Source organism: Myripristis murdjan, chromosome 18 (assembly GCF_902150065.1).
Source record: "Myripristis murdjan chromosome 18, fMyrMur1.1, whole genome shotgun sequence".
NCBI lineage: Eukaryota > Metazoa > Chordata > Actinopteri > Holocentriformes > Holocentridae > Myripristis > Myripristis murdjan.
In genome coordinates this window covers 18,273,856-18,300,507 of record NC_043997.1, presented here as the reverse complement: position 1 = coordinate 18,300,507, position 26,652 = coordinate 18,273,856, and the positions used below count along the sequence as shown (strand labels likewise).

Genomic DNA, 26,652 nt, shown 5'->3' with positions numbered 1-26,652 from the left:
CCATTCTCTGTTCACGTTGACATATGAGCGACACATGAGGAGATAATAAGCACCCTGACTAATTCATTTTGAATTGTTCCTTGGTTTTCTCTTCTACCTCTTACTGGCACAGGACAACACGTATCCAGAAATCCTGAGGTCTAATCTGGGCTCAGTGGTGCTGCAGCTGAAGAAACTGGGCATTGACGACCTGGTACACTTCGACTTCATGGATCCACCAGGTTAGCACACAGCTTCATGCATTTTGAGCATGGAAGGCTTCTTCATTTATTAAAAAAAAAAAGCATTTTCAGTACTGAATGTAGAGAATGTAATATTGATGTGTGGTTTTGCTTTGCATCCCATATAGCACACTATGAATCTCTGCATGACAAAAAGGAACATTCTCTCTGTTCAACCTCAAATGCTGCAGTCGCAGCCAAAATATAATACTGTTAATTCACATAAAAGAATTTAATATTAAATAATATTGAGATCTTGATTTTGATAATGGTGTCACACAACAATGGAAACACAGTTACAAACCACAATGAAATATACAAGCCTTTCGTTCAACTGTGGTTCTTTGGTGCGCAATATCAAATCTGGGTTGGCTTTGTCACTTGGGAGCTTGGGAAAAAAACGAATAAGCAAAGATAAAATGATCTTGGCAAATATCAAATACTCAGTACTGAATGTGTGGGGATTTGAGGGTGACTGTTGAGAAAGAGGAGGACTACACAGAACTGTGTTGTTTGGCAGTTTTCATGAGCCACCTACTGCAAGGTTCAGTTTACTGCTATTCTATTATATAAGAGTGAAAAGACAGTGAGGTTGTGACCTGAGTGTTTGTGGCTGATCATTCAACGTGTTTTTTTTCCCACTCATTTCCTTACATCTGCAAAGGATGGAGCAAGGCCAAAATAGAAGTTCCTTGCATCTTTTAGATGCTAAGCCAGGATGTCTATCCCTGTGTCATAGAGGGCTAAGAGACCAAAGATTTTCATTCCAACCAAAACTACACCTGGTGATTTCACTGATTAGTCCCTTCTCTCTGCTTGATGGTGAGGTAATCAGTGAAATCATCTGGTGTAGTTTTCGTCTGGAATGAAAACATGCAGCCTCTTGGCTCTCGGTGGCACATGGTTCGACACCCCTGCACTAAGCTAAAGCAGTCTCCTGCATAGTGTGTGTTCTACTCCTTCCCAAGGAAACCACCCCCTCCCCTCCTCTTCCCTTCCTATCCTTAACCTCACTCTCCCTCCCCCTTCTCTCGCCATAATATAGTTTTCATCTCACCTCTGAGATTAAACCCATCTCTCCCCATCCGCTGTGGCAAACGCCATTTTGAGAATGAAATTGGTTACATCAATAGCAGTGCTATCACCTCAGCTATTGCCTTTCCTTTATATTCCTCCAGTGAAACGTGACTGACCCCCACCACCCACCCCCACTCTTCTCACAAAACGCAAGGGTAAGCCTCAACATACCACTGTGGCGTTGTCTACTCAGTCTAACTGGGAACGGTGGGGGAAAGGAAAGGGGGATGATTACCCTCTTTATCCACTTTGAGAAACCTCTGTCTCCCTCCAACTTGCTCCTCAGCACCCTGGAAGCTGCAGGTGGTTTGGCGCAAAGAATGGAAAGCTGGCTGTGAGGCTGTGAGATTTCCTTGACAATCCCCTCACAATATCTAGTCACAGTGGATCAGTTTTGATACACTGTGTCAAAGGTCCACCTCTGAGTGAATGGACAGTTTTGTTGCTGTGGCTGAGAAGCAGCCGCAGACTGTCAACACGAGGAAGATACAGTTGCATTGTTTTATTTGAAAGTTTGGGTCAATTGGACCAGTAATATGCCAGCCTCAATAAGCAACTCTAAGACATATAATCAAACACGGCTACACAAAATGTTCACACTTATGCCCAGTGAAGTAAAATGTTAACATCCTTGATGGGTTTATGGACTGAATTCTTGTTTCTTGTGCACAGCTGAATCCTGTTTTCTTCTAATGTGGAGATGTTTATTGCTGTACTGCTTGGCTAACAGCTATTTAGCATTTTTGTTCCTCGGCATGGATTCCAAGTGGTCTTAAATCAACTGGGTTTGAGTCGAGGTACTGCCCTCTCATTAAGCGCCCCCTTCATACTGATGATCAAGGATATCAGCTACAAATGCCAGTGGCTTTTTCATTTGAGCTTGGCTGTAATCGTAATGGGGAACCTTGATTTCCCTCTTACTGTGGTACTCCTCGCTCAATAAGCACAGGAGCGACAGTGTGAGGAGCCAGCCAACCAAATGGAAAATCCAAAAGAAATCAGTAGCGATTTACACAAGGACTTGGCTGGGTGAGATTCATTTGCCTTGTGACATTTCCAGAGAAGTACATTTCAAAGCCAATGTGGTTTAATGTACCTTTAGCCTTTCGTCTCATTGATTTGGCCCTTGGTTAATATATCGGATTCTTGTGTGTTGAGGCGGTCAATAGTTTCTTTCTGATGAGGTGCGTCGTGTATAGATTGCATTTCCACACTGGTTCATCATGTTACCAGTACTTGGAAATCAGATTTTCACCTTCGTTCAGCCCCTACACAAGCCATTGGTGTGGTAAGTAATGTGGCTGGCACTCACTTTGTATAAAAAGTAGCTTTGATGCCCCAAATCGATATTTGTTCATCATAAGAAAATGCCTCCCTGCTGTTTGAAATGGAATTTTTTTTGGGGACCACTTGAGAGAAATGAAAGTGAGCAAGTGCTGTAGCCAAGCCTTGGAGCTAATTTTCAGTTAACATGCAACTGGTCATTAGGCTTCAGCTCTTGGGAGCCAAAGGTCAATAATTGCATCTGGAGGAAAAATCTTTTAACCAAACGGGGGATCCTTTTGTGTTGAAGCATTAAGTAGAAGGTTCCCCTGTAATTGCATTCGTTGTTTAGAATTGCCTGAGCGGATGAAAAATGAGCTGCTCCACAATGATTACTTCTCCACTAAAGTGCTGTCTGCTGTAACTTGGCCGTGACAAACCAGGAGTGTCTTTTTTGTTTGTTTGTTTTTGTTTTATTTTTAATTCACCTTACCCTCCTTGCCTACCCTCGCGCCACCTCTGCTTCTTTCCGAGTTCCCTGGCCTTTTTGCATCTTGCATTTGTCTTTTTAGGGGCCCAAGCAATGCAGGTACTGGCACGTAGTAGCTTTTGTCAGGATTTTTCTTGTGCTACTCCTTTTTCTTAATAATAAAAAGCTGAAGCTTGGGACACTTTAACTCTGAGCTCTCAGAGCTACCAGATTTTATGGCTAGGTTAGCATATTTCAACAATGTATATCATGACATTAGCATAGAATTTTCATAAGTTTAACAATCACCTTATTTCTATCAAGTTTTTTGAAAGTGTATTTTGCCATATCAAACAAAAAGGCCTGATGGAAATTGCAAATGTTGAAGAAAATCCCCAAAAAGTGACTTTAAGCTTGAGTGTGACTTGAATGTTATATTTGATTTAAAAAAAAAAAAAAAAAAAAAAAAAAAATCCTGTGATTTGCGATGGAAATGCATTTGCTGAATAAAAATAATGAATAAAAACAGGACATGCACATAAAATTTAATCACTTGAGCGAAGAGCTGGCTGAATTTTTTTGCTTAAAAAGATCTTCTGGAAACATACTGCAGTTTGATTGATTGATTGATTGATTTAGAGTCATTTAATTATTTGCTTGCATTCATTTAGCATGTTTAATGGAAACCCAGCTAGCATGGCCAGGGCACACAAAGTTGACAGTGAAGACGCATAAACCTTAAACATGTAATGCTAGAGCAGTCTTTCTGTTTCTCCTTCACTCTTAATGCACCCCCACTCCCCCAATCCCACCTCCTTCAGCCCCAGAGACCTTGATGCGGGCGTTGGAGTTGCTGAACTACCTGGCGGCGCTCAACGACGATGGTGACCTGACGGAGCTGGGCTCAATGATGGCAGAGTTTCCCCTCGACCCCCAGCTGGCCAAGATGGTGATCGCCAGTTGCGAGTTCAACTGTTCGAACGAGATCCTCTCCATCACCGCTATGCTGTCAGGTAATGCTCAGGGCTGGCCCACTGTGCGGGTCTTGAGCTGCTACTTATTCAGTTTGCTGTGCTCATGGACCTTACTTGATGAATAACCGAGATCAAAGAAAACACCCCTAGCAGTTTCTTTACATCCTATATATGCATCTACATGCTCAGCCCCCTTCTGTGTTTTACTGATAATCAGCCCATTTTAGTTCACACAAAGTAACTCAACTGGCCAGAACGTTGGCTCCATCATTAAGTGTGGTTTGACACAAGGATTTAATTCAGATACGTTCCCCATTTTTATGGTCACAGCTAGTATTTTACTGAGACAGTACCCCAAATCAGTATCTCACAACTCATGGCTGATGTAATGAGGAATATTTAACATCTTGTATGCCCTCAAAATTGATCTCTGCACTACAAGCAAGTCCCACCAGAGAAGTTGAATTTCAATTTAGGCCAAGAATAATGTGCTGAACTTTCTAACAGCAACAACATGGCAAGAGAGGGGTGAAGCTGGTGGTATCCGCTGATATTTGTGAGGAATGGGTGGGGGGTGGAGGTGCGTGTCTACAAGAAATACATAGGTGTGGAGTGTGAGTGGCACCAAGGTGCTGCAGCAGTAATTGCATTTTAGGCTTGCCAAAGCAGAATGCTGCTCATTGAGATGAATCTGATGCCTTTGAAGGGGAGGGAGAGGGGTTTTTGAAAGTGGGAAAATGGATTTAACTAGGTGTTTGGACATGGTATACACTTACAGCAGGTGTGTCAGGAAGCCAGGTTTTTGCTGAGTTCATTAGAGTAAGCAGCAAAAGTACGCTGGAGAGAGGTGCCTCCATAGCAACCAAGCATGAGGCTCAATAAACCCTCATCTTTGACCTGCTAAACACACAATCAAGCGTATTATGACATTGAAACTGTTCAGAGCAAGCTCATGAATGGGAGAGCGTTCTTTGGTGTGCCAGGAAGTGTTTTATGAGGAAGTGCTATGCGAGTCTTAACCTTTCCTCAGTATGAAGTCCACAGGACGGGGGTCGCTGCAGCAGAGGGCCATATATGGCCCATCAACCTAAAAACCTCCATGAAAAGAAAAAGCTAGCCCTTGGTGCCCGTCCTTCTCCCTCTCTCGTTTGGCCCTTCTTCCCTCTTCCAACATGCACCCTTGGCCATTCAGTGTGCCCTGTGAAGTGCTCTGTGCCTCTCTTGAGCTGAGGCCTTGTTCCTCTCTGTGGGAATTGCTTAACTCATCCCTATGGGCGGCTGTGTTGGGGCCCATACCAACCTTGTTTAGTCCCACAGTGCTTCGTCCGGCCCACGGAGGCTAAGAAGGCGGCCGACGAGTCCAAGATGCGCTTTGCCCACATCGATGGAGACCACATGACACTGCTTAACGTCTATCATGCCTTCAAACAAAGTACGCAGACGCACATGCACACATTTCAAAGCCATATATATTTGTTGAGCAGTTTGTTCATTGTCCCTAACTTTAAATCTGCCTTTACCTCAGACCACGAGTCCACTCAGTGGTGCTATGACAACTTCGTCAATTACCGCTCGCTGATGTCAGCAGACAATGTGCGGCAGCAGCTGTCCAGGATCATGGACCGCTTCAACCTGCCGCGGAGGAGTACAGAGTTCAGCAGCAGAGACTATTACATCAACATCCGCCGGGCGCTGGTCACTGGCTTCTTCATGCAGGTCAGTGGGAACTGGGGCCCCCTGCAAAAGTTTTTCCCCGCCACTCAAAAAGCAGTTGAACCTGCAAACTTCTGCTTTCTCTGAGGGTAATCGCCAAGCCCAGCACTTTTTAAATAAAATGTCATCCATTATTGAACCTGCCCTCATTACTTTACAGGACATGAGCCGAGGATGCACACCGGGAAATTTCTTATCTTGATTATTTTAGAAAATATAGGTGTAACATCTTCAAAAAAGTGCTTCACAGTCAAATAAATGAAACAAAGATAAACAACAGATAAAACAAACAAGGGGAAACAGACATAAAACACAAGTTAAAGCATAAAATACCACATGCTACCTAAATGGCTGTTTGAACAGATGGTTTTTTAGCTGTTTTTTTTTTTTTTGTTTTTTTTTTTTTTTACAAGAGTCAGGAGACCTCAGAGTTATTGGGAGACTATTCCAAAGCTTAGGTGCTGCCGATTGGAAAGCACAATCTCCCCGAGTCTTAAAATGAGTCCAAGGGACAGTTAGAAGACCCTGATTAGACCACCTAAGAGCTTGGCCCATGGTGTTGGGGTGCAGAAGGTCCATGATATATTATGGAGCCTGGCCATGTACAGCTCTATAATTGAGATTTTAATATCAAGCTCCACTGCTGTTCTGAAGCTCATTGAAGTGTTTGTAATTGTTGAGCTTCATCAGCTGTACAAAGAAACTCGTTAGGTTAATGCTGTGAATAAATGTATGCCGAGTATTTGTACTCACTAAAAACCTAACTGAGATGTTCATTGTAATGGATAGTCTCCTCTAAAGTGTGCACACACGCACACACAGCTGCTTTGATTTAAACACATAACAAGAAATGTAGCCAATTTGCTCCTCGCTCAAGGAAATAAATGGCATTTTGCAAGAAGCCATTTTCGGGGGTTACCTGAAACAAGCAACCTGACAAGTTGAATTATGGCATTAATAGTTAAATATTTGTCAACATTAACCTTTATCTTGGAGACAAATTTGCAGCTCATGTTCAAGTTTTCAGGGCGTTTGAGCTCATGTCTTTGTTTGGAAAGGTCTTTATTGAGACTGATTGCCTTGGTTAATCACAACAGCCACTGTCTGCTTAAACAAGTATCTGTAAAACAGGGAAAATCTGGTCTGCTTACTGCCCAGTTAAAAATAAATATAATGTCTTGAGTCTTGCCTGCTGTTTTGTTGTTTTGAAAAGAGAAAGAGAAATTTCCCAGATAAATGTGGGTTAACTTAGTTTAACACTGGTGTTTGCTTATTTATTTTCCTCCTTCCATCTTTGCCCATGAAAAGACTAAATCTGCTGATTCAACTGCAGACTTCCTCTACCTCCCAGATGACAGCATCTGAAGGTTTCTGTTGTCTGAAGGGTTTCAGGGTGTGTTTGTGTAACCGATGCTGACCGTTGGCCCTCATCTGTCCCTGTGCTCTCAACAGATCGCCCACCTGGAGCGTACCGGCCACTACCTGACGGTGAAGGACAACCAGGTGGTACAGCTGCACCCCTCCACTGTGCTGGACCACAAGCCTGAGTGGGTGCTCTACAACGAGTTTGTGCTCACCACCAAGAATTACATCCGCACGTGCACTGACATCAAACCAGAGTGGTAAGCTACTCCTTTCACACAGAGAGTGCTATAGTTTGATTTCTTAATTTTTTTTCCTTTTATGCAGTTTTAATTGCTGGTTCATTTCAGCCTTTTATCTTGCAGGAAAAATTGCCAAAAATTCATCTTCATTGTCATTTCTATTTCAATTTCCATTGTTTTTTAACACTTTGTAATTGTTTAAAGTTTTGGAACTGACACGGTCTCAATTCTCTCTTTGTGTTAACAAATGTACAGTATGTGGAGGTTAGGCACTCAGGTGTTAGACAGCAGAGTGACAGCAGTGTTGAGTGTGCTGAGAGGCGGTCCAGAGGCAGGGAGGTTGATTCCAGGACACTTGAATACAGTGTTGAGCCTTTAAGGCAGAGGTGTCAAACTGGTGCCATAGAGAGCCAAGAGGCTGCAGGTTTTCACTCCAGCCAAAATCTCTGCCAGGTGATTTCACTGATTAGTCCCTCCTTTCTGCTTTAAGATGAGAGAATCAGTGCTGCTTTAAGGTGTCAGGGAACCCAACTAATCAAAACACCGGTTGCGCGCTTGATGGGCTGTAATGACTTACCTGTAGGAGTGGAACATTTCACCTTTTTCACTGTTGAATTAGTATTTTGATGTTTTTTAAGCCACAGTTTGGTTTGTATCACACTTGTGAAAAACTGAACTGACTTGGAATGGAAGTTCTGTGTTTATTTCTTTATTTCCACACTCAGTGGCCACTTCATTAGGCACACCTGGCTCAGTCGAATACAATCCAGTACAACTCCTCTGCCATAAAGTTTACTTTTATGACTCCTGTAATGCTCAAGTTTTCTTTTTGTCACAGTAATAGAGGTGTTCGTTCAATTCTATGTTTGGCATTTAGCTCATAGTTAGTGCTGCTGTTGGACTGGACTGCATTTTATTAAGAGATGTTTCTACTATTACTAGGGGAAGACAAAAAAATAGAAACATCTCTCAGTATAATGTAGCCCAGTACAAGACCTCTGCAAACTACAACCTCAAAAATAAACATAGAAAATAAATAAAAACTAAAATAAAATAAATTTACACATTCTCTGCAATGTCAACAAAAACTGAACATTATAAACTTTGTTAAAAGGTAGATTTTATGGCAGAGCTGCTGCATTGAACTGCATTGGATTATACGGGTGGACTTGATAAAGTGGCCAGACTGTGTGTTAACATTTGTATTGTAGGGTTGTAAGATTGTAAGATTTTAGAAGAATTTTGTGTGTGCATTCTGTGCTTAGTGTATTTTCAGTGCTTATGGATTTAGTTATATGTAATATAAAAATATGTTTACTAATAAGTTTGTAAGACTCGACTTTACTCACCTTTCTGATCCTCGGAAAGAGTAGCTGAGGTTCTGCATCAGCTGTCGGGGATCCTAATAAAATCCTAATCTGACAGAGGACAGCAGAATACTGTTTTTTTGTGCAAAATGATTACACCCCTGCTTACCTGTAGTCATCCAGTCCTGTAACATCTATGCAGTTAGTGAATGGTGTGGCTTGTTCAGTGGTGCTGGAGCACTAGAACAGTGCAGCCTAATGCCCTCTTTTCTTTAAAACAACCGATTGCTCATTCTAGGTTATAGCACAGAATCACTTCTGTGTACTTGTACAAATCCATTTCTTACATGCACTTCTCTTTAAAAGTGCTTGTGTGTATTTGTCACTGTGTACGTCTGAGTGTGCCTGCATGAGCGCCTCCCTGCACTTCTCGCTTTCCCCCCTGTGCACTCACACAGTTGTGTATCAGATGTGGCGCACGAATATGGCAGCACAGCATTCTCCCACAAGTAAACACACACAATCCGCTCTTTGTGACTGTTTACGTGCTTCTTTTCCTAGGCTGGTGAAGATCGCCCCCCAGTACTACGAGATGAGTAACTTCCCCCAGTGTGAAGCAAAGAGGCAGCTGGAGCGCATCATCGCAAAACTTTCAACCAAGGAATACTCTCAGTACTAAAAAGTTAGCATGTATTGCAACGGTATCCTCAGTATCTGTACAGAGTTGAATCTGAACTCTTCATCTGAGCACTCTTTATTATTTTGTATTTCCAACAACCTCATTTTGAATTCTATTTTTGTCTCACTGCGTGTAATGTATTATTTCATAATGATCAATGAATTTTGCATTTCCTGTCACCTTCGAGGGCCACCTCTTGTCGTTTTGTGAAACTAAGAGGGTTAAGCACTACTGGAAATGAATTTCAAATGACCAGTCAGGAGTTCAGCCACTGACCATCTCTTTTTTTTTAACGCATGACCTCTCATGTAGACATCAACATTCCTCTGAAACCTCGTGAAAATGTTAATATGCTAAATGAAGAGCAAACATCCATTAACATACGTCATCAGCTTTGCTGGATTCTTACCTGTTGTTTTGCTTCTATTGCTGAAAGGTATTAGTCTATGGGGAGGGGGTTTGATCAGATGAAATTCTTATTGTATTTTGATGCAGGCATAATGAATGTTCTTGTGTCAAGAAGATATTAAGAGGAACACACTGGTTGGTCACATTTCCTGTCAACTGTTCAAATTAATAAAATCTGCCTTTGTAATAAAGATTTCTTCTGTTTTTTGCACTGCCAGTCTTAGAATATGAGGACTATTATCACTGTGGATACTTTTCACTTAACCGTCACACCCTATACTGAGCAATCTTTAAGTTTGACCTGTCAGATCCCATTAGTTTCCAGGGTCGCATTGAAAGTTAAATCTTCTCACTGGGATATCGATAACTTCTGAAACATTTTAATTACGAATGTTTTAGAGTAAGATTGGTGTGAAATCCCTGCTGTGATGGAGTCTGCTCTAGCTGCGTTGCCTTGTCTCAATGCCTCTCCAAAGTGGAATATATTTTTATATTTATATAACCAGGTAAAAATGAGATTAAGATTCCTCATGCAAGGGCAACCTGGCCAAAAAGGCACTGTAAAACATTAGAATACATCGAAGCTGGAGCAGAGAACAGACAACAATCAGTTACACAAGAACATCGACTTAATTTAAATCGCATTCACCAGAGTCAAAGTCGAATTGGACACAAAGACATTGAGAACGCTAAGTGTCATGTTTGGAGAGCCACCAATACTAAGCAATTTCTTCAGATACACCTAGAATAATGCCTGGGGACAAATAACTTAAATGTTCTTTTTACTAAAGTCAGAACTCCTCTTAGGTTACAACAGGAAAAGTTGTTTCCACCGCCAAACTTGTAAGAATTCTTACACAGCACAGTGGGAAGTTGGATGATCCCTGACAAAAGTTTCTGGGGAAGCGTTCCCCTCTCATTCTGTGGGTCAATGGCCTAAATCAGGCGAGCTGGCTGTGTGTGGCGGAGTGTGAATTCCACAAAGGATTGAACAACGGAGCTCATGAGACTCCTTTGAAGACGGGGCCTCCTCCCCTGAGCTCGGGTGACTGGATCCCTGAGAAGACTGGTCCACCCGGGGAGCGTCCTGGGTCCCAGCACCCCCGAGGGCTCCCATGTGGCTGCTTTGATGGAAGTGAGGGGTGGCGGGGTCACACTTCCTAGCAGGTAGGCATTGCCTGGGTCTGAAGTTTGGCGACCACCATGTAATCTCGGCAATTTTTCCTCCTGAAACCTCCTGCTGGTATTTGCATAAACACTGACATTGGTTCCTGGGGTGGATTTTATTTCTTAGAGATGTAAAGGTGCTCTGATTTATTAATACACTCCAAACTACGACATTGTTATAGTCCTGCCATTTCATCACCTTATTAAATGTGTTATCTGCATTTGTAATTGCACTGGTTTATGATGAGATATGCACAGCCAGGTTTTGCTCAGTCATGTGTCTTAATTTTCCATGAAAGTTATGAAAGTGTATATTTATTTGCAAAGGAATGTGCATTGACCTAGGATACAGACAGAAATTTAACAGTAAGCATTTTGCACAATCTATAGTGTGTGGAAGTAGGGAGGCAGAGATACAAGACCCGCTAAGGGAGTTTTAAATTAAAGCTGCAGATTGTGCAATATGCAAAGTCAGGAAATTAGCATGTGCGCTTTAATATTTTTGGACTGTTGGGAGACAAGTTTTTAAGTGGATGGCCTTTTGCGAGGGAACGTACACAGAACTATAAAATGGTGCCAGAGAGATTAGTCCTCTAAACTGAAGCCAATAGAAAACCCATTAGTTTGAGCTGATCGGGAAATTATATGGAATTGATCCTGAGGTAAGAACATTTTTTCATGCTCAATACTTACCATTGATTCACACTGCCATAATTACAAAGGAAAATCATTACTTTTCCAAGCTGTATTTTGTTACAGTCTGATGTGAGACTACACAATGAAGGGATGTGGTTTTATTTCTTGTGCCTAATCCTCCAGATCATGTTGCCGTCTTGTTGATAGATATCTTTAAAAGCTTGACGTTTATACACTGAAATTCATTTGATTTGGTTAAAAATCATTTGATTTTGGTTAAAAAAATGGAGTTACTGGAGCTGGTGCGGGGTTAGTGCTTCCCAGCGATCAACTCGGAAAAGCTGAAGGGTCATCTGAGGTCGTTGATATGTAGAGCTGCACTTGCATAAGAGCTGATTATTCCTCCCAGAGCTCTTCAGGACAAAAGCCATCCTTGTCTCTGCTGCTCCGAGGGGCCATCCCATGTAGGAATCCGACCATAACTCACTAAAAATAGCAAACAGAAGCGACCAAATATCAGTCAGGCATTGTTCAGCCTGTTTCCAAACAGTGCAAATCACCACCTCTGATGGCAAGGGCTCAATCTTCTACCACCCACAGAGTGCTGGATGGTGCGTCATCATCATTTCAGGCTGTGGGTGGGGAAGTTTATTGCAGAACACCTCAGCGTTTCAGGAAATCCATCCACCCACCTAGCCCTCCCACCAGCCCGCACCAGTCCTTTCCCTACCACCAACACCAATTGGAGCCCAGACAGGTGTCTTATCTCCATCACACAGCACAAGCACAGCCAATCTTCCAGGAAGATGGCGACTGGAATGTGACAAATCCATCTGTCCTGGTTTGAATTTGTATGCTAATTTGAAGTAATAGCCCCTCTGGTGACAGTGCAAGGGAACAATTCAATCATGCCATCTATGACAGTTGCTTTCCAGCCTTCCCTGTGATATGGGAGTATATGCACGAACTGCCGGGTTAGGCTTGATAGATAGGTTATGTAGGGGAGAGGTGGCATGTAGACTGCATGTTTAAAATGGGCTGCCAGTTTGAAATGAATCACGCAACTGCTGAAGGTACAGAAATATGCAGCCTCAACATGCCTATAGGCACATAAGAAAGAGAAAAACAATATTTGATTTGACCTCATTTATTTCCCTGTAACACCGTGTGATTGGTGGCTGCCCTGAACTTTCACCCAATTTCACTGCCGCAGATTTCATGAGATATGTGTGAATGATAGAAATATCCCCACACAAAATCACAGCGACACAATTGTAAAATTGTCACACTGAATTATCTCTGGCTGTTGATTTGATTCAGTGAAAATCTTTCATGTGTCACTAGGCAGAAAAGGACACAGATCAGACAACGCACACAGAGAAGATACAGAAGCACATGGGCAAGCTGTGCCGTATATTCCAAAAGAAGCTGCCTATACGATTTGTGATTTCTCTTGTGCCTCGACACTCCCCTGTGTGGCACTTCATAATCTTTAAATTAATCTACAGCACAGGACAGATTATGGTCGATGGTGACAGAGAGATAAGGCTAAAGAACAAACCAGCATTCATTTTGCTTGCATCATGCTTTTCTCCCACTTTGAGATCAGGGCCTCCTTGCTTTGAAGGCACTGAATCGGTTTACCACCTATTATTTTTCTCCAATAAATTAGATTTTCATTAAAATGTGCAGCTCAGTCATAAAAAGACCTGATATATTGATGACACTCAAAACTGCCATGAAATCACATAAGCCTGGAATTATTGTTGTGAGAAAATAGTTAATGCAAGCTTGTAAAGCCTTGCAGAATCATTTATTTTGTGGCTGTTGTAGGGCATGGCGGTTCAACGTTGTATCTTTATTCTGCACCATGCAATTCCAAGACTGCTGACAAGCCTTATCCATGTTACAACTATGTCAATTATGTACGTCATGCACATTCCCTTGGTGCATGTATGGATGTAAGGTATGGGGGAACATTCAGTGTCATTTTCTGTCTTTCCATTACTCTCACCACTGAAGTGAATCCATGACAATTTCTCCAGGAGGGAAAATGCACAGCACTGTGCCAATTGACCACGATTCAAACGGGGTGCAGATCATGCGTGGCAACCCCTTCTGATCAAACAAGGAGGCCAGCAAAGAAAAACGGAGGAACAAAAGGCCTGTCTAACTGCATGTCTCTCACTCACTGCTGCATCCTAATAAGTGGTGTGTTAAGCAAACGTCAGCACTCTAAATGAGCTCTGCATGCAGCCCTCTTTGTCGGCTACAGTTTGTGGGGAGTCCAAGCTAAATATTTACAATGCTGAGAATGTCTACCTTGATGACAGTGGACTATAAATAACTTCATGCTATTTTTGTTCTGAAAAATTATACTTTGGTTTTCTACATGTATTCTACCATCATTCCTGTGCCCAAGAAAACTAAGCCAGCCTGTCTGAATGACTACTACCCAGTGGCACCCACTAGTAATGATGTGCTTTGAACAGTTGGTCAAGGTTTTCATCTGCTCCTCACTACCCAGCACACTGGATCCACTTTAGCTTGCCTACTGTCCCAACTGATCAATGGAAGACACCATAGCCCACATCTTCCACAATATAATCCCACCTGGACGAGAAAGGCAATGATGTGAGTTTACTGTTCATTGACTGCAGTTCAGCGTTTAGGCGGACACACCTCTTCAACCCCCGTCCTTAACAATGGAGCACCCCAGGGCTGCGTTTTGAGCCCCCCGATGTTCTCTATGTACAAATAAAATCAAATTTGCTGACGACACAACTGTACTGAGTCTGATCACAGGTAACAATGAAAGGATCTGACCTGTTGGTGTCACAACAACAGCCTACTTCTGAACACAAGCAAGGCTAAGGAGCTGATAGTTGACTTTGGGAAGAAGCGAGGAAGGATTTACAACTCCAACTAACGTCAACAGGTCCTCGGTGGAAAGAGTGGACAGCTTCAAATACCTTGGTGTCCACATCACCCAGGGTCTGAAGTGGGTGCTACATACTGACTCAGAGGTGAGAAAGGCAAGTTAGAGACTGTTTCACATCAGATGCTTGAGGAAATTCCATGTATCCCCTCAAATGCTGAAGAATCGTTTGGCGGAACACACAATAGGTGGTGCTCTACCCTACCTGAGAGATATTTACACCAGACCACTTAAGGAATAAGGCAAAGAGAATCATTAAAGATCCAAAACACCTGGATAACGGCCTTTTATCCCTGCTGCGGTTGGGGAGAAGGCACTGGATACAACAGCTCTGTACTTAGAGGCCAAGGAAGATTGTTTAAAAATCATTTATTCACTCTGAGTTGTCTTGAATGTTTGATGAAAAAAATGTGTTAGTGTAGCCAGTGAGTGTCACCCCTGACGAATGAACAAACAGAAGGTGGGTCTTCAGGTGAAAGTGAGCTCGTTTGCACAGGTGCTTCTGCATGAGGCATGAATTCATGAGGCATCAATGGTGTATTTAGCTGAGTATTTAATTTTTTGGGGGGAAAACACTGGTTTAGAACATACTAAACATACAAATGGAAAATCAGGACATAGATTACACTGCACAAAGAACACACATGTCCAAAATGCATGTGCTCTTTCCTGCTGTTTGTCAAAGTCACCAATCAACTCCATTCAAACAGATATGGCTCCAGTCTTTGGAGCCTTCATTCTCTGTGATGCATGCAATTAAAAACTTTTTTCCCACCAGAACTCAGTATAACTTGGGGTGAGCAAATGATAGCAAAATACATCATTTTTGGACAAAGTGCTCCTTTAAGCTTGAATAAAAAATTTGGGAACAGCTACAATAACTAAATGAGGTTCTGGCCAGCTACCTAGACCTCATTCTGTTTTCTTGCGATAACAAATATAAAAAGGTGAATCAATATCCTTCAGATCTGTGAAATGACTTTGCATAATGTGTTTGAATGTTGGCACGCATCATTTTCAATTTGTTTGAAATTGTTTTAAATATCAACCACTATCCCAGGCTGCTCCATCTGCTATGATTTGAGTTGACATGACTCAGAATTATTGTGTAATCATCTTCCCTATAGTACCTCTGTGTTGCAGGGAGAGATAAACCCTGTGCCATACTATGAAAACATTTTCCCTCAGCACCTTGACACAGTGACAGTGGAATTAACTATTATTAATTCCTCCTGGGACGACACATGTGACCCCCATCCGCTCTCCTCGCGGGCGCTGGGCGGTCCCCGGACCACACCTTGGGAGGCATCGCAATCGAAGGCATCCCACTATGTTTTTGGGAGAAGGCGCCCACGTGACAGGGCAAGCAGCAGCTCCCACACAGCCGCTGCTCGTTTGGTAGCTTACACGGCGCCGGACGGAGAAGCAAGCGGGGCAGAGGGAGACTCGTCGAGGGAAGACTAAGCGAAAGCAGCCGAGACGCCCCCCCCTCCTCACTCCCTCTCTTTGCAAAAACAAGATTTGTGCAGCCTCCTCCCGGCTCGGCAGCCACACCATGGACGGTTATGCGCGGACAGAGGATGAGCTGTTCTCCTCCTGCCTCCTGAACCTCACCTGGGAGAATTGCTACGAGCAGGTAGGACGCGACTTCCCCTGGCTTTCCTGTGCAGGATCACGCAAGGATGAATTCCGTTCCAGCTTTCAAATGGCAAACGCACACACACAAGCACACACACTAGCCTGCTCAGTGTTAATATTGCACATACTGATTACCAAAAGGGTGATGGATAGAAAGCGTAACCGTGTCGTGAGGGTGAATCAGCACCGGGAGACCGTGCGCAGCAACTTCCCCAAACTTGTTAATTTGCGTTTAATTGATAGACTGCGAGCAGGTCTTGGACTCCCGCCTGCTCCAAACTTTGCTGCTTGACATTACAATCCCGATTAAATGCAAAGTAGCCGACTAAGCGCCCCAGTGTCTCCAAACTACTTTTCTAAAAGGCTGCCTTTCCAAAGTTCCACAGCTCTGCAAGTGCAAGGGATCAAACGACCACACTTATGCCCTTGAAATCAATAATGAATTAACCTAGTAGACAAAATAAATCCTATGCCAGGAATTCTATCAATAAATTAGAGCCAGACAGGAACCAAGCATTCCTTTGAAGCAACGCAAATAAATAATCTGTGATGTATAATTGTATCCAGTGGGCTGAGTGATGCTTTTTTCACGCAGAGATCATAAGACACTGGCTCTTTCATATTGTGCTGTCCTGAGACTCAGAGGTTGCCAGGTAGGTGTTAAAACCAGGTAAAGCAAACTTGGAATGAAGTGGGTTTGCTGTTGGAGGAGACTTGATGCTGAGCACTGCTGGCATGTTTTTGATCCTTGAATGTTGGGCCTGCTCTCGCACTGGAGCAAGTGGTGTCTGCCTGCGGATAATTACCTAAATCGTCTCTCTTCCCTAAAAACTTAATCAGTTCTGCCTTTAAAATACACTTATAGTGCTGTATGAAATCCCTCTTAATTCGCACATTCTAATTTGTGCAGTGTGAGAGGCTAAAATCATCTGCTACAAGAATGCCAATGAAATCATTCTCTATGAATGCTAAGAGGGCTCCAAGCTATTTAGCAATTTATGCTCAATGTTTGATGCCAAAATATTTGTACACTGATTTTTATGGTAATTTACTTCAATGCCACCGTGAGAGCTCAGGATATGTATACAGGATATTTATTTCTCTGCTATCGGTATCCAGGTTGCCATGCAGTGGAGGAGGACATTTAAACAATAAATCTCCCGTGGTTTAGCGGGCTACTGTTTTGAATTACAAGTAATCACAAATTAAAGAGGATTAGGCTCTTAAAACCCAAGCTTGTGATTGGCAATGCTAAGAGTCACATTATAACAGTTATTTAGGCACTGAAAACAAAAGCCATCCCAAACATGATTCACAATTGCACAGTCACTGTGAACAGCATGTAAATGTGCAGCCATTAATCCTCAGCACTTTGTTTCTGTTGCAGAATGGACTTGGCAGATGAATAGTGGCGACAAACTGCACGTTTATTAATTTAAAATCCTAATCCAGAATAAACTCGGCAGTGTGAATGTATTCTTAAGATCGACTCACGTGCATCTTTCAAGTGTGGCAACAAGTGTGCAACTTGAACATGAAAAAGAACCAACACGCAGGTATTGTTTAAAAAAAAGAAAAAAAATTACAGGTTCTATGTATTCTTCAACAAATCTTTTTAAACGCCCAAAAGACTTGGAAAACCCATGCTGAGATGTCCCATTTTGCTTTTCCTTGCCTCGCTACTCAATTTAGAGACAGAGAAAATGCCTTCAACTGTATTGCTTAACATAAAAAATGAAAATATTGGTATTTCAACTGGCGGTCCTGTACTGCATTTAGAGACTTGAGGCTTTATTTTGATATATTTCTATGTTATAGAGGCCTTCCAAAAGAATAATGGCCTCCTTCCTGCAAAGCTTGCTTGCAGCTTCCCAAATGCAGCTTGGTACAGTCTGCAAGTTCCCCTTAAAAAACCCTTTCTTGTAAAAAGTGAACCTTCAGAAAGCGGGTCATCTGCTCGGCCAGCATGTTGTTAGCCATGTACACTGCCTCTCTTCCCCTCCCTAACTCCTACAGCGGGTGGGTAAATAAATAAATAAGGAAGTAAAGGGAAATGTTGACACAGCCTGTCCTTGTGGCCAGATTATCCACTCATGGTTGAGCGCTGGCTAAAGGCCCTACATTATTCAGCCCAAGACACAGAGAGACTGGGGGAAAACTGGAAAAGCTGGGTCTTGCCGCAGGAGTGTGTGTGTGAGAGAGAGAGAGAGTGTGTGTGTGTGTGCATGCTGTGGTGCCGTGGCTGCCTCCACTTTTGAAAGAGCAGACATGGAGATCACTGAAATGCATGAGGGAAAAAGGATGATGTGTTCTCTTAATTACCAAATGAACTCTGTGCTTCTTGCCCCAGCCTCCCTCTTTCTCTCTCTCTCTCTCATTCTCTCTGTCTCTTTTCCCCCCTCTCTTTCTCCGTGCGTGTGTGCCCTCTGTCTCACACACTCGTCTTGTTAGGCTACTTGAGGGTTGCTGTCCGTGGTGCTGAAAGTTTCATCACACATTTTGTGCATGCCTTTTTAAAATTCCAGACTCGAATCCCTGCGCGGCCCTCGTCGCTCTTCAAAAGCAATGTATTCAGTTTGTTTCGACAAAAAGCGCGCCCGCACTCGGCAGTCCGGCTCAAAAGGGTGAAGCCTATCATTCAAGAGGTTTCAGAAACCTGCAGGTAACACAGTGTGCTCTCAGAGGTAGTGAGGACTAATGCGTTTTTTTTTTTTTTTTTTTTTTTCTGTGTCTGCCTCACCCTACGGCATGTTTCATCACAGCAAGGCTCAAGTTACGTTACTACTCACTCAGTGGCTGAGTTAAATGAAAGCTGCTTTGTGTGCATTTCTTATGCACACTATTAGATCTGTACAAGGCACCTCTGCTTTCTGTGTAATGAGTCACAGTTTGGCGGAGGCGCACTTCATAGTGGAAGAGTGATAAAATGATTTTTTTTTCAAGATTATTGTGGGTTGTTAATAATGTATCCAGATCACTAACTCACTATTGAGCTCATTGTGTTCCCCCTGATGTATATAGATTAATGTGCAACATGTTGACTGAAAGAACCAAAGTGGCACATGAAATTTCAAGTCCACAAAAAAAGTCTTTTGCTTGATTAACCGTTGAGCACTGCAAAACGAACTTCTCATCATCGCTTTTTTTTTTTTTTTTTTTTTTTTTCCACCGCAGCCATTTTGACATGAATAGCAGAGTAAACACAGGTGTTACTGACATTAATTAACGTTCTGTTCCAGTTAGGTCTGACAGAGCTAACAAAGACGGTGGATAAAAAAAAAAAAAATAAATAAAAAAAATAGCGTGCTCTGTGTCTGCTGCCTGACATCAGAGAGATGATCAGGTGGACGAAAAGCTGCAGAAGAAGCAGGCAGCTTGCGTCAATGGGAAATGTGAGAAACTTGCCATATAAAGACATATTTTCTGTTCGCAACATCTAAGCACAACATGAACCAGGCTTTCCAAACGCTGAAGGTGTTATTGGAAAAATGATTATTTGAAAAAAGACTGTTTGCAGGCCCAGTTGAGAGTGACTTCATTGTCAGAATAGTAAATGATTTTCTACTTTTTTTTTTTTTTTAACACTGCAGCCGCAGTTAATGCCATTAGTTACACACGTGTTTACCCTGTTATTTCATGTCAAAATGTCTGCCGTGTAAAAGGTCTATTGTTACAGTCCATGATCTGGCCCGTGTGCCTGTAACTTAGTACTCCCGTCTCTAAGGAGTATATCTAATTTCCATGCTGGCACACCTTTTTTAATCAACAAGTGTGTGCCTGCATAACACCTTGCTTTTGATAGCACACAGAAGCAGAGTCTGTCTGCAGTTTAATGAGAACCGTGTCTCTCCCCTTGCAACATATTGCCAAGATATGGATGGGTAATTATCTAATCAAGACTTTGTGAAAGTGCCACCACTTACTCACCGCTGACCTGCTAAGTGCCAGCTTTTTTTTTTTCCCTGAAAGATGTTTACACATTATAAACTAATCATACTACTAGGTTTCACTGTCACTTTCTGTGTGAGGCATGTTGTATGAGGGCTTGGGTTGAGCGCATGGCTCTCAAACATCCTGTCCAAAGGAAGTTTTAACCACAGATCCAGGCCTGGGTGTATTTAAAAAATATACAAAAATATTGTTTAATGTGTAGTAGAAAACATTATTCGTTCTTGCATCTAACATGAACTCTTTATTCAGGAAAATTGAAGCCCAGCAGCTCAGCATTTTTGACCAGTTCACACAAATTTAATTAAAGGAGGCCCACTGCCAAGTGTCACGTTATCCGCAGTTTTGACTGACATTTTGCAAATGCAACAGTGGAAATGGCCGACATGGAAGCAGAGACCCAGTTTGGTGACTCCCACATCTGTGACATGAATGGACAGGAGTGCAGAGGGCTGTTGAAGGGAGATTTAAACCACCAGAGGGAGCAACAAGCTTTGATTTCCATTGAAACTACAAAATTAGTCACTTCAGTGTCAGGAATTTGGACAGGACTGATACCGGGCCACTGTGATAGGTCAAATAGACGGTGTGGACGTCAGGAAAAAAAAAAGGCTCGTATTGACTTCTCCGTGATCACATATCTTTAAGCATCATTTTCAGTATTGCTTCCACAGATCAGTTAATTTAGGCACATTATTAGCTCGCAGTGATTTTACGAGCCAACGCACACTGTGCCGTCTGCATCGACTTCATAGCATGCAAGGTGCAGATACTCCAGTCTATACTCTTTGATTATGTGTGGGAAAATGTCTTCTGCACCATTGACAATCCGGTGATACCTTGCAAAATCTGAGATGAAAGGAAATGCAGCTTAGAGTGTGAAAAATCCTTGCCTTCTCACCAGGAGGTAAAAGTACTCTCTCAAACATTGAATTGTACATCTGAAGTGTTATCAATTCCACCTGAAACGCGGGGCCCCGGTGGCAGGGCTGAACCTCTGTGCTTTTGATCGTGCCAGCAGTGCCTGTAAACAAGCATTTTCCCATCTCTCTCTCTGTCTGTCTCTCCCGTCTCCCTCTTTCTGCACCTCCTCCTCCCCCACCAAGGTGTCTGGAGGGGGAGGTTCCTTTGATTATCTCCGCTGCCGATTAATTGCTTTTCTTAACCTCTGCACAGACGTGCTCCTACACCGCCCTGGAGCCCACTGCACGCGCCCAGATGGACCCCTGCCGCTCCCCGCCAGAAGAAAAACAAAACAGACCATGCGTCTATCTCCCCACCTCCTCCCAATTACTGACCTTCATCCTTTCAATTCGCCTTGGATGTTATCATCACCATTATCAGCGTATTTACTTTGTTTGTTTAGCTAGTTACTTGGTGCACTGCAGCATTCTTGGCCAGATTTTAAGGCAGACTGAGCGTGTGTGAGGGGTTTATTAATTTCTGGGAAGAGTTACAGCTTACTGGATGAGATGAGTTTGTGGTTGCCGAGTTCTCATGGTAAATGTATTCTGTGTCATAAAAAGTGTCATCTGCAGTGGCTGTGGGTCACTAAAAGAGGCAGGGGGCAATTTTTATGCAGGAAATATTGCATTGCCGCTTTTTGAACTGTCCTTATTCTGTGATTAAATAGATTTTGGCCTTGAGTTCCGCTAGCCAAGCAATTTCTGTCATGAGGTTTTTTTTCCGCACTGAGTGCTCTTTTTTATCCCACATTGCCTTTGAGCCACGCATGTGCACCATGTTTCAGAAAAGGTCCCTGAAAAGGTCCCAGCCCCAGCCGCCAACCCTTGTCAGGAGGCTGTGCCATAGCAACGGACCAACTCCCAAGACCTTGGCCTTTTTTTTTTTTTTTTCCTTTCTTTTAGGACATCCTGAAAGCACGTTCAAGGGCCATCTCAAAGATTTATGCACTGCATCTGAGACGCAGACCACCTACCTTCACCGTTTGGGCAGCGCTGTGGTAAAAAATTTTTAAGAAGATGGAGAGTTTGATTGCCACAGGAGGAAAGATAAAGTTTTAATCAATGTTTTTTTTTTGTTAGGGACTTTGCTGTTGAGCGCAACATTTTTTGTTGTATCCCCCCCAACATAACAAAGTAGCTCCTTTGCTTTATTTGCTGAAAGTTGTTGGCAGAAAGTTGTCTGAATTTAACTTTCCTAGTGTCTGGCAGGAGTTTCATAATCTGTATCTCAGAGATTTTAGTTTTGGTGTCTTTCCAGTTCATTTTTTTTTTGATTAGGAAAAAAAACAAAACATATTCTGACAAACATAAACTTGTTTGTACCTCTTTTATGTTACTACTAATGGTAGCTTTAGGCATTTTTTGCAAGTGTAGCCTAGTCGGTCCAGGTGTTTGTTCGAGAGCGCTGCAGGGCTCCAGTCAAATGCCAGAGAAGCAACGTATAGCCCACATACACACACGCACACTCTGACATGCACAGATGCACATATGCAAAATGTGCATGCCAAACGTGCACACTCGCACACGTAGCACATGCACTCACTCGGTCGCTCACTAAAAGGCTTGACGCCCCGGACTGTGCGGGATAGTGAGGGGCTGTTGATTTCCCCCATCAGCAGAAAGTGTGGATGAACTGAGCTAATTGAGCTGGGAGGCCCGGCAGGGGGAGAGCCCACCGCACCCCACCCCATCCCACCACACACACACACACACACACACACACACACACACACAGAGGCTTGTCATTTCCTTTCTATACCCATCCACCGCTGTGTCTTTCATCTCTGTTCTCCAACACACTCGATTCTACACAAAATAAAACAATTTCAGTGCATCAGTATGCTAAAGAATGTTAGATGCATATTAATGTGTTTCCAAATATGACTGAAATGCATCATCCAGCTTAATGATATCTAATAGGAGAGTGTATGACCTGATGAAGATAACTGCTAACCCTAATCCTGTGGTTAATAGTTTGAATTATTTATATATATAAAATAAACTTCATTACAGTAAATGAGCCATAAACTGTCACATAAAAGCCGATACAAACTGATAGTGTAATCTTGACAACTGCTTTTTGTAGTGCGGTGCTACACCTAAATAGAATTGCAAGCCTGAAGATTTGAATTGACTTGACAAATGGCATTCTCTATATCACCGTAGAATACCCAACAACAAAAGCAGATTACCTGATCTGTTCGAGGGATAATAAGACATTATATGGCGTTCCATGGGCCCTGCGAGGGCTGTCGTAAAAGCCACAGCAAGCTGTCGGGATGGAGTTGTTTCCATCTTTTACCTGCACTTGGGGACTCCTTATGGTCTGGGAAACAGCCTTTACCTAGAAAGTCACTTTGCCTTTCATGTCCACTATTTGTTAGTATGGCTAATGTCTCATTGAGTCACATGGAGAGGAAATTATGTGCTTTTTGGGTGAAGGTTGGGCTCCCAGTGTATCATAACACCAAAGAGGCTGATTATCCAGGCGCGGACGTGCCTGAGCCTGTGTCTTTGACAGTGAGTCCGATTTTGTGTTATTGCTGGAGCTGCTTCATTGCTCATAATCCATTAGCCCTCCCTCTACCTCCCCCAATAAAAGTTAAAACATTTGGGCTAAATGATGAACGCTTGATCACTTTGCGTGGTGTGTTACAGAAAGCAGAGGATTGGACGTGGTGCTTGTGCAGGGTTTGTGTGTATGTGTTTCAGTGGTGGGGGGTGGGGTGGGGGTTTACATTATCTAGGAGATAATTACAAAGCAATCATAAGTTGTTTCCGGTAAAGTGGTAAACAAGCCAAGGGCTTGTGCTCTTTTCCCAAGAATAATTAAAAGTCGCTTCGTATTCTATTCATCAGTGTCCTTGCCTCTACTCTGTGGCCACCTCTTGGCATAATAAAGCTGGCTGGATCCAACCACAGGGAGGGGCTTTTCTTCACATATGAGGGCTTTTCAGCTCCTGATCTCTTCCTCTCTGTGTCTCATATCTTTTCTTGAGTGTTTCTTGTAAGTACACTGTCCTGACCCCTTGCCATGACCTGTCTGCTGAGACTTGGCCCATTCTGAGAACCACTTTTACACCAAGCAGGCAGGTTTTACAGTGCTTTTTTTTTTTTTTTGTAACCTGGGACTATCCACTGAAAAATTGTGGGTGACGCTGTTTAAATTAGCAGACCTGTGTGTGTATTTCATCTCCAGGCTAAAGGTTCACTATGTAAAATTGCATTGATGTGCCATAGGTGCTTGTGGCTCCTGTGTAGCCTGCAGAGGCTGCTGAAAGTAGTTTATGTGTGCCTCTCCAAAAATGTAACCAGCATAGGGTGATGTAAGAATAAAAGACCTCTGATTGACCGCTCGTATTTCTTCTGTGTTTCATGGTCAGTTTCCACAGAGAGTTAAGACAACATGAGGCTGTTCCTCTCCTCAACTGGCTGGAAATGAGGAGGTTTTCAAACATGTAAATCTTAAAGAAACCTCCCAAAACATCGCTTTGGACACCACCGATGTGTCCCATTTGAAGATGTATAATGAATCATGAATGAAAAATGTAAACAAAATTGCTTCCATTTTTGAATGTGCTTCATTGGCACAGAAATAAATAAATAAAACATGACACTGCTGTCCAGTGTTTCAGCGACTGGCTTAGTGTGTGCACAGACTCAAATCTTAAAAATCAAATCATGCTTATGCTGGTGTTTAACACAAAAATAATTTGACAAAAGCACACACATCCGACTCAAAACTGTAGCTGGGTGCTATTGTGCAGATCTGGCTTCTTCATTATTGAGTCTACATGGTTCTCATCACGAGCCCGACTCACTGATGTGTGCATTTTCTACGTGTTTTTGTCACTTGAGTCTAAATGTTCCTTACTTCCATCAACACCTTTTAACTGGAGTCAGTCTTTCGACCTGACTTAAACACAGCATTTTCTCTGATGCTCTGCCTCAGCAGGCTCTTATAGCTACAATATGAACAGAAGTCAAATCCAAAAGATGGTGATTTATTGGTAAATTATCATATTAAAAAGTCCCTAAAAATGTCCTCTTGATCAGTACATATTTAGTAGTTTTTTTCAGTAACAAAAACATCCCTTAGTGCCTTAAAATGGCTTAAATGTAACTCTAAGCTGTTCCCTTATTAAAATGTGCAAATATATGAATATGCAAATAGTCCCCGCCCGCCCACCCCCCCCACCTGCTCACACACCGACTTGTAACCAGAGCTCTGTTCACAGAACATGGAGGTCTAGCCCCACAACACTCCAGGCACAAATTGTGCCTTATTTCATAATTTAACCATGGGGGAAAAAATTAACTGAATCTCCGCAGAACTGGTGCTAATGGTATTGTAAGCAGCACTCTGGCAGTGCACTGGATTGGTGGATTGGTGGATGCACCAAATCTAGCTGGCCCTGGGTTTGTTTTTAATCTCAGATTTTAGGGGCGCGGAACCTCCACCTTCAGTAGAGGATTGTTCATTTGCTCTCAGGTTAGGATTGCCTACTTAAAATGTAGAGCCTGTATCATTTTGTGGGACTCCAATTAGCAGGTGACCCTTTACCCCTAGGCCGTTTGGAGCCAAGGTGGATGATTCCCGGGGCTGTTTTTGGGGTTGGGAATGCAGGACTGAAATGCAGGGTTAGCCTGTTTACACTGAGCTTAAGTCCAGGACGGCACTATAATTTTAGGTTAGCGTAAAAGGGGTATAGACTTGTACCCCTTGTTTTTACTCCCATATCCATAACTTAAAACGTCCACGGGCTGAGTCACATCACAGCGCTGACATGTAGTCGTTACCCCACTTTTAACAACACTAGAATCAGTCAATTATCCATGGAATCGATCAACACAACCCCACCGCCGCTCATTTAATAGGGCCAATCAATCTGCATAGCCTTTTCTCTACTTTCCTTGCCATACTACAGGGGTGTGTGTGTGTGTGTGCGTGCTTGTGTTAGACGCCACAGGTTGGCCCATGATGGATCTACTCCACTGACAAGTTGTCGTCTGATTTATGGTTGTTTATCACGGGTGTAAGACTGGAGTTGACCCTTCATCTTGGTTGCCACCACCTCCCATGATGCCTGTGAATGCTGTTCATTCACTTGCTGCATGATTGCCTCGCTGGCCAGTCTGTCGCGGTGAGAGAATTCATGTCACACAGGTTGGATTTGTGTGTTTGTGCCCATCTGAGCCATAAAGGGCTGCACTCATAAGCTCTTAACACTGACTTGTTATTTCTCTGTTGGTATGTAGTACGTATAAAGGCCAACTCCTCGGCGACTTCATTAGTAAATGAAGTGGGACACACTCCCATGGTCCACCATGGATAAATGCTGTGACGGCAGTCTGTGAGTGCAAGAGGATGAGGTAGATTTAGAGGTGGGCTGGGGATGGGGGACACTGCGTCCTACCTACCTGATGACATGCCAGGTTTATCACGTTGAGCAGAGACATGGTCACCTTACCCCGGGCCTCATTGTGACAGCCAGCAAGTCACTCCAGAGTCCCATTGGAAATCAATACCCCCCCACTCTTTAATTGTTAGAAAAAAGATTCCCTGTTTACAGCATCACATCATCAGTCAGGACAACCTGACTTTGATTTTTTTCTTTTCTGCTGTGCCTTTTCCTCTCTTCCTC

At 42.9% G+C, this 26,652-nt stretch overlaps 2 protein-coding genes across 5 annotated transcripts in view; both read left to right on the top strand.

The window, feature by feature from the left end:
* The window catches only part of dhx15 (DEAH (Asp-Glu-Ala-His) box helicase 15), a 32,181-nt gene extending 22,275 nt beyond the window's left edge, over positions 1 to 9,906 (top strand). For both annotated transcript variants that reach the window (XM_030076282.1, XM_030076281.1), the window contains exons 9-14: positions 113 to 221; positions 3,852 to 4,043; positions 5,314 to 5,436; positions 5,530 to 5,720; positions 7,170 to 7,339; positions 9,190 to 9,906. In XM_030076282.1, coding sequence (XP_029932142.1) covers positions 113 to 221; positions 3,852 to 4,043; positions 5,314 to 5,436; positions 5,530 to 5,720; positions 7,170 to 7,339; positions 9,190 to 9,307 — 903 coding nt within the window. In that variant the 3' untranslated portion in view covers positions 9,308 to 9,906. The remainder of the gene's footprint in view (positions 1 to 112; positions 222 to 3,851; positions 4,044 to 5,313; positions 5,437 to 5,529; positions 5,721 to 7,169; positions 7,340 to 9,189) is intronic.
* A 5,958-nt stretch (positions 9,907 to 15,864) lies between these two features.
* ppargc1a (peroxisome proliferator-activated receptor gamma, coactivator 1 alpha) overlaps positions 15,865 to 26,652 on the top strand; it is a 275,578-nt gene continuing 264,790 nt past the window's right edge. For 2 of the 3 annotated variants that reach the window (XM_030076276.1, XM_030076275.1), the window contains exon 1: positions 15,869 to 16,092. In XM_030076276.1, the coding sequence (XP_029932136.1) occupies positions 16,012 to 16,092 (81 nt within the window). In that variant the 5' untranslated portion in view covers positions 15,869 to 16,011. Of the gene's footprint in view, positions 16,093 to 26,652 lie in introns of all 3 variants that reach the window. The other variant, XM_030076274.1, reaches the window with a different exon arrangement.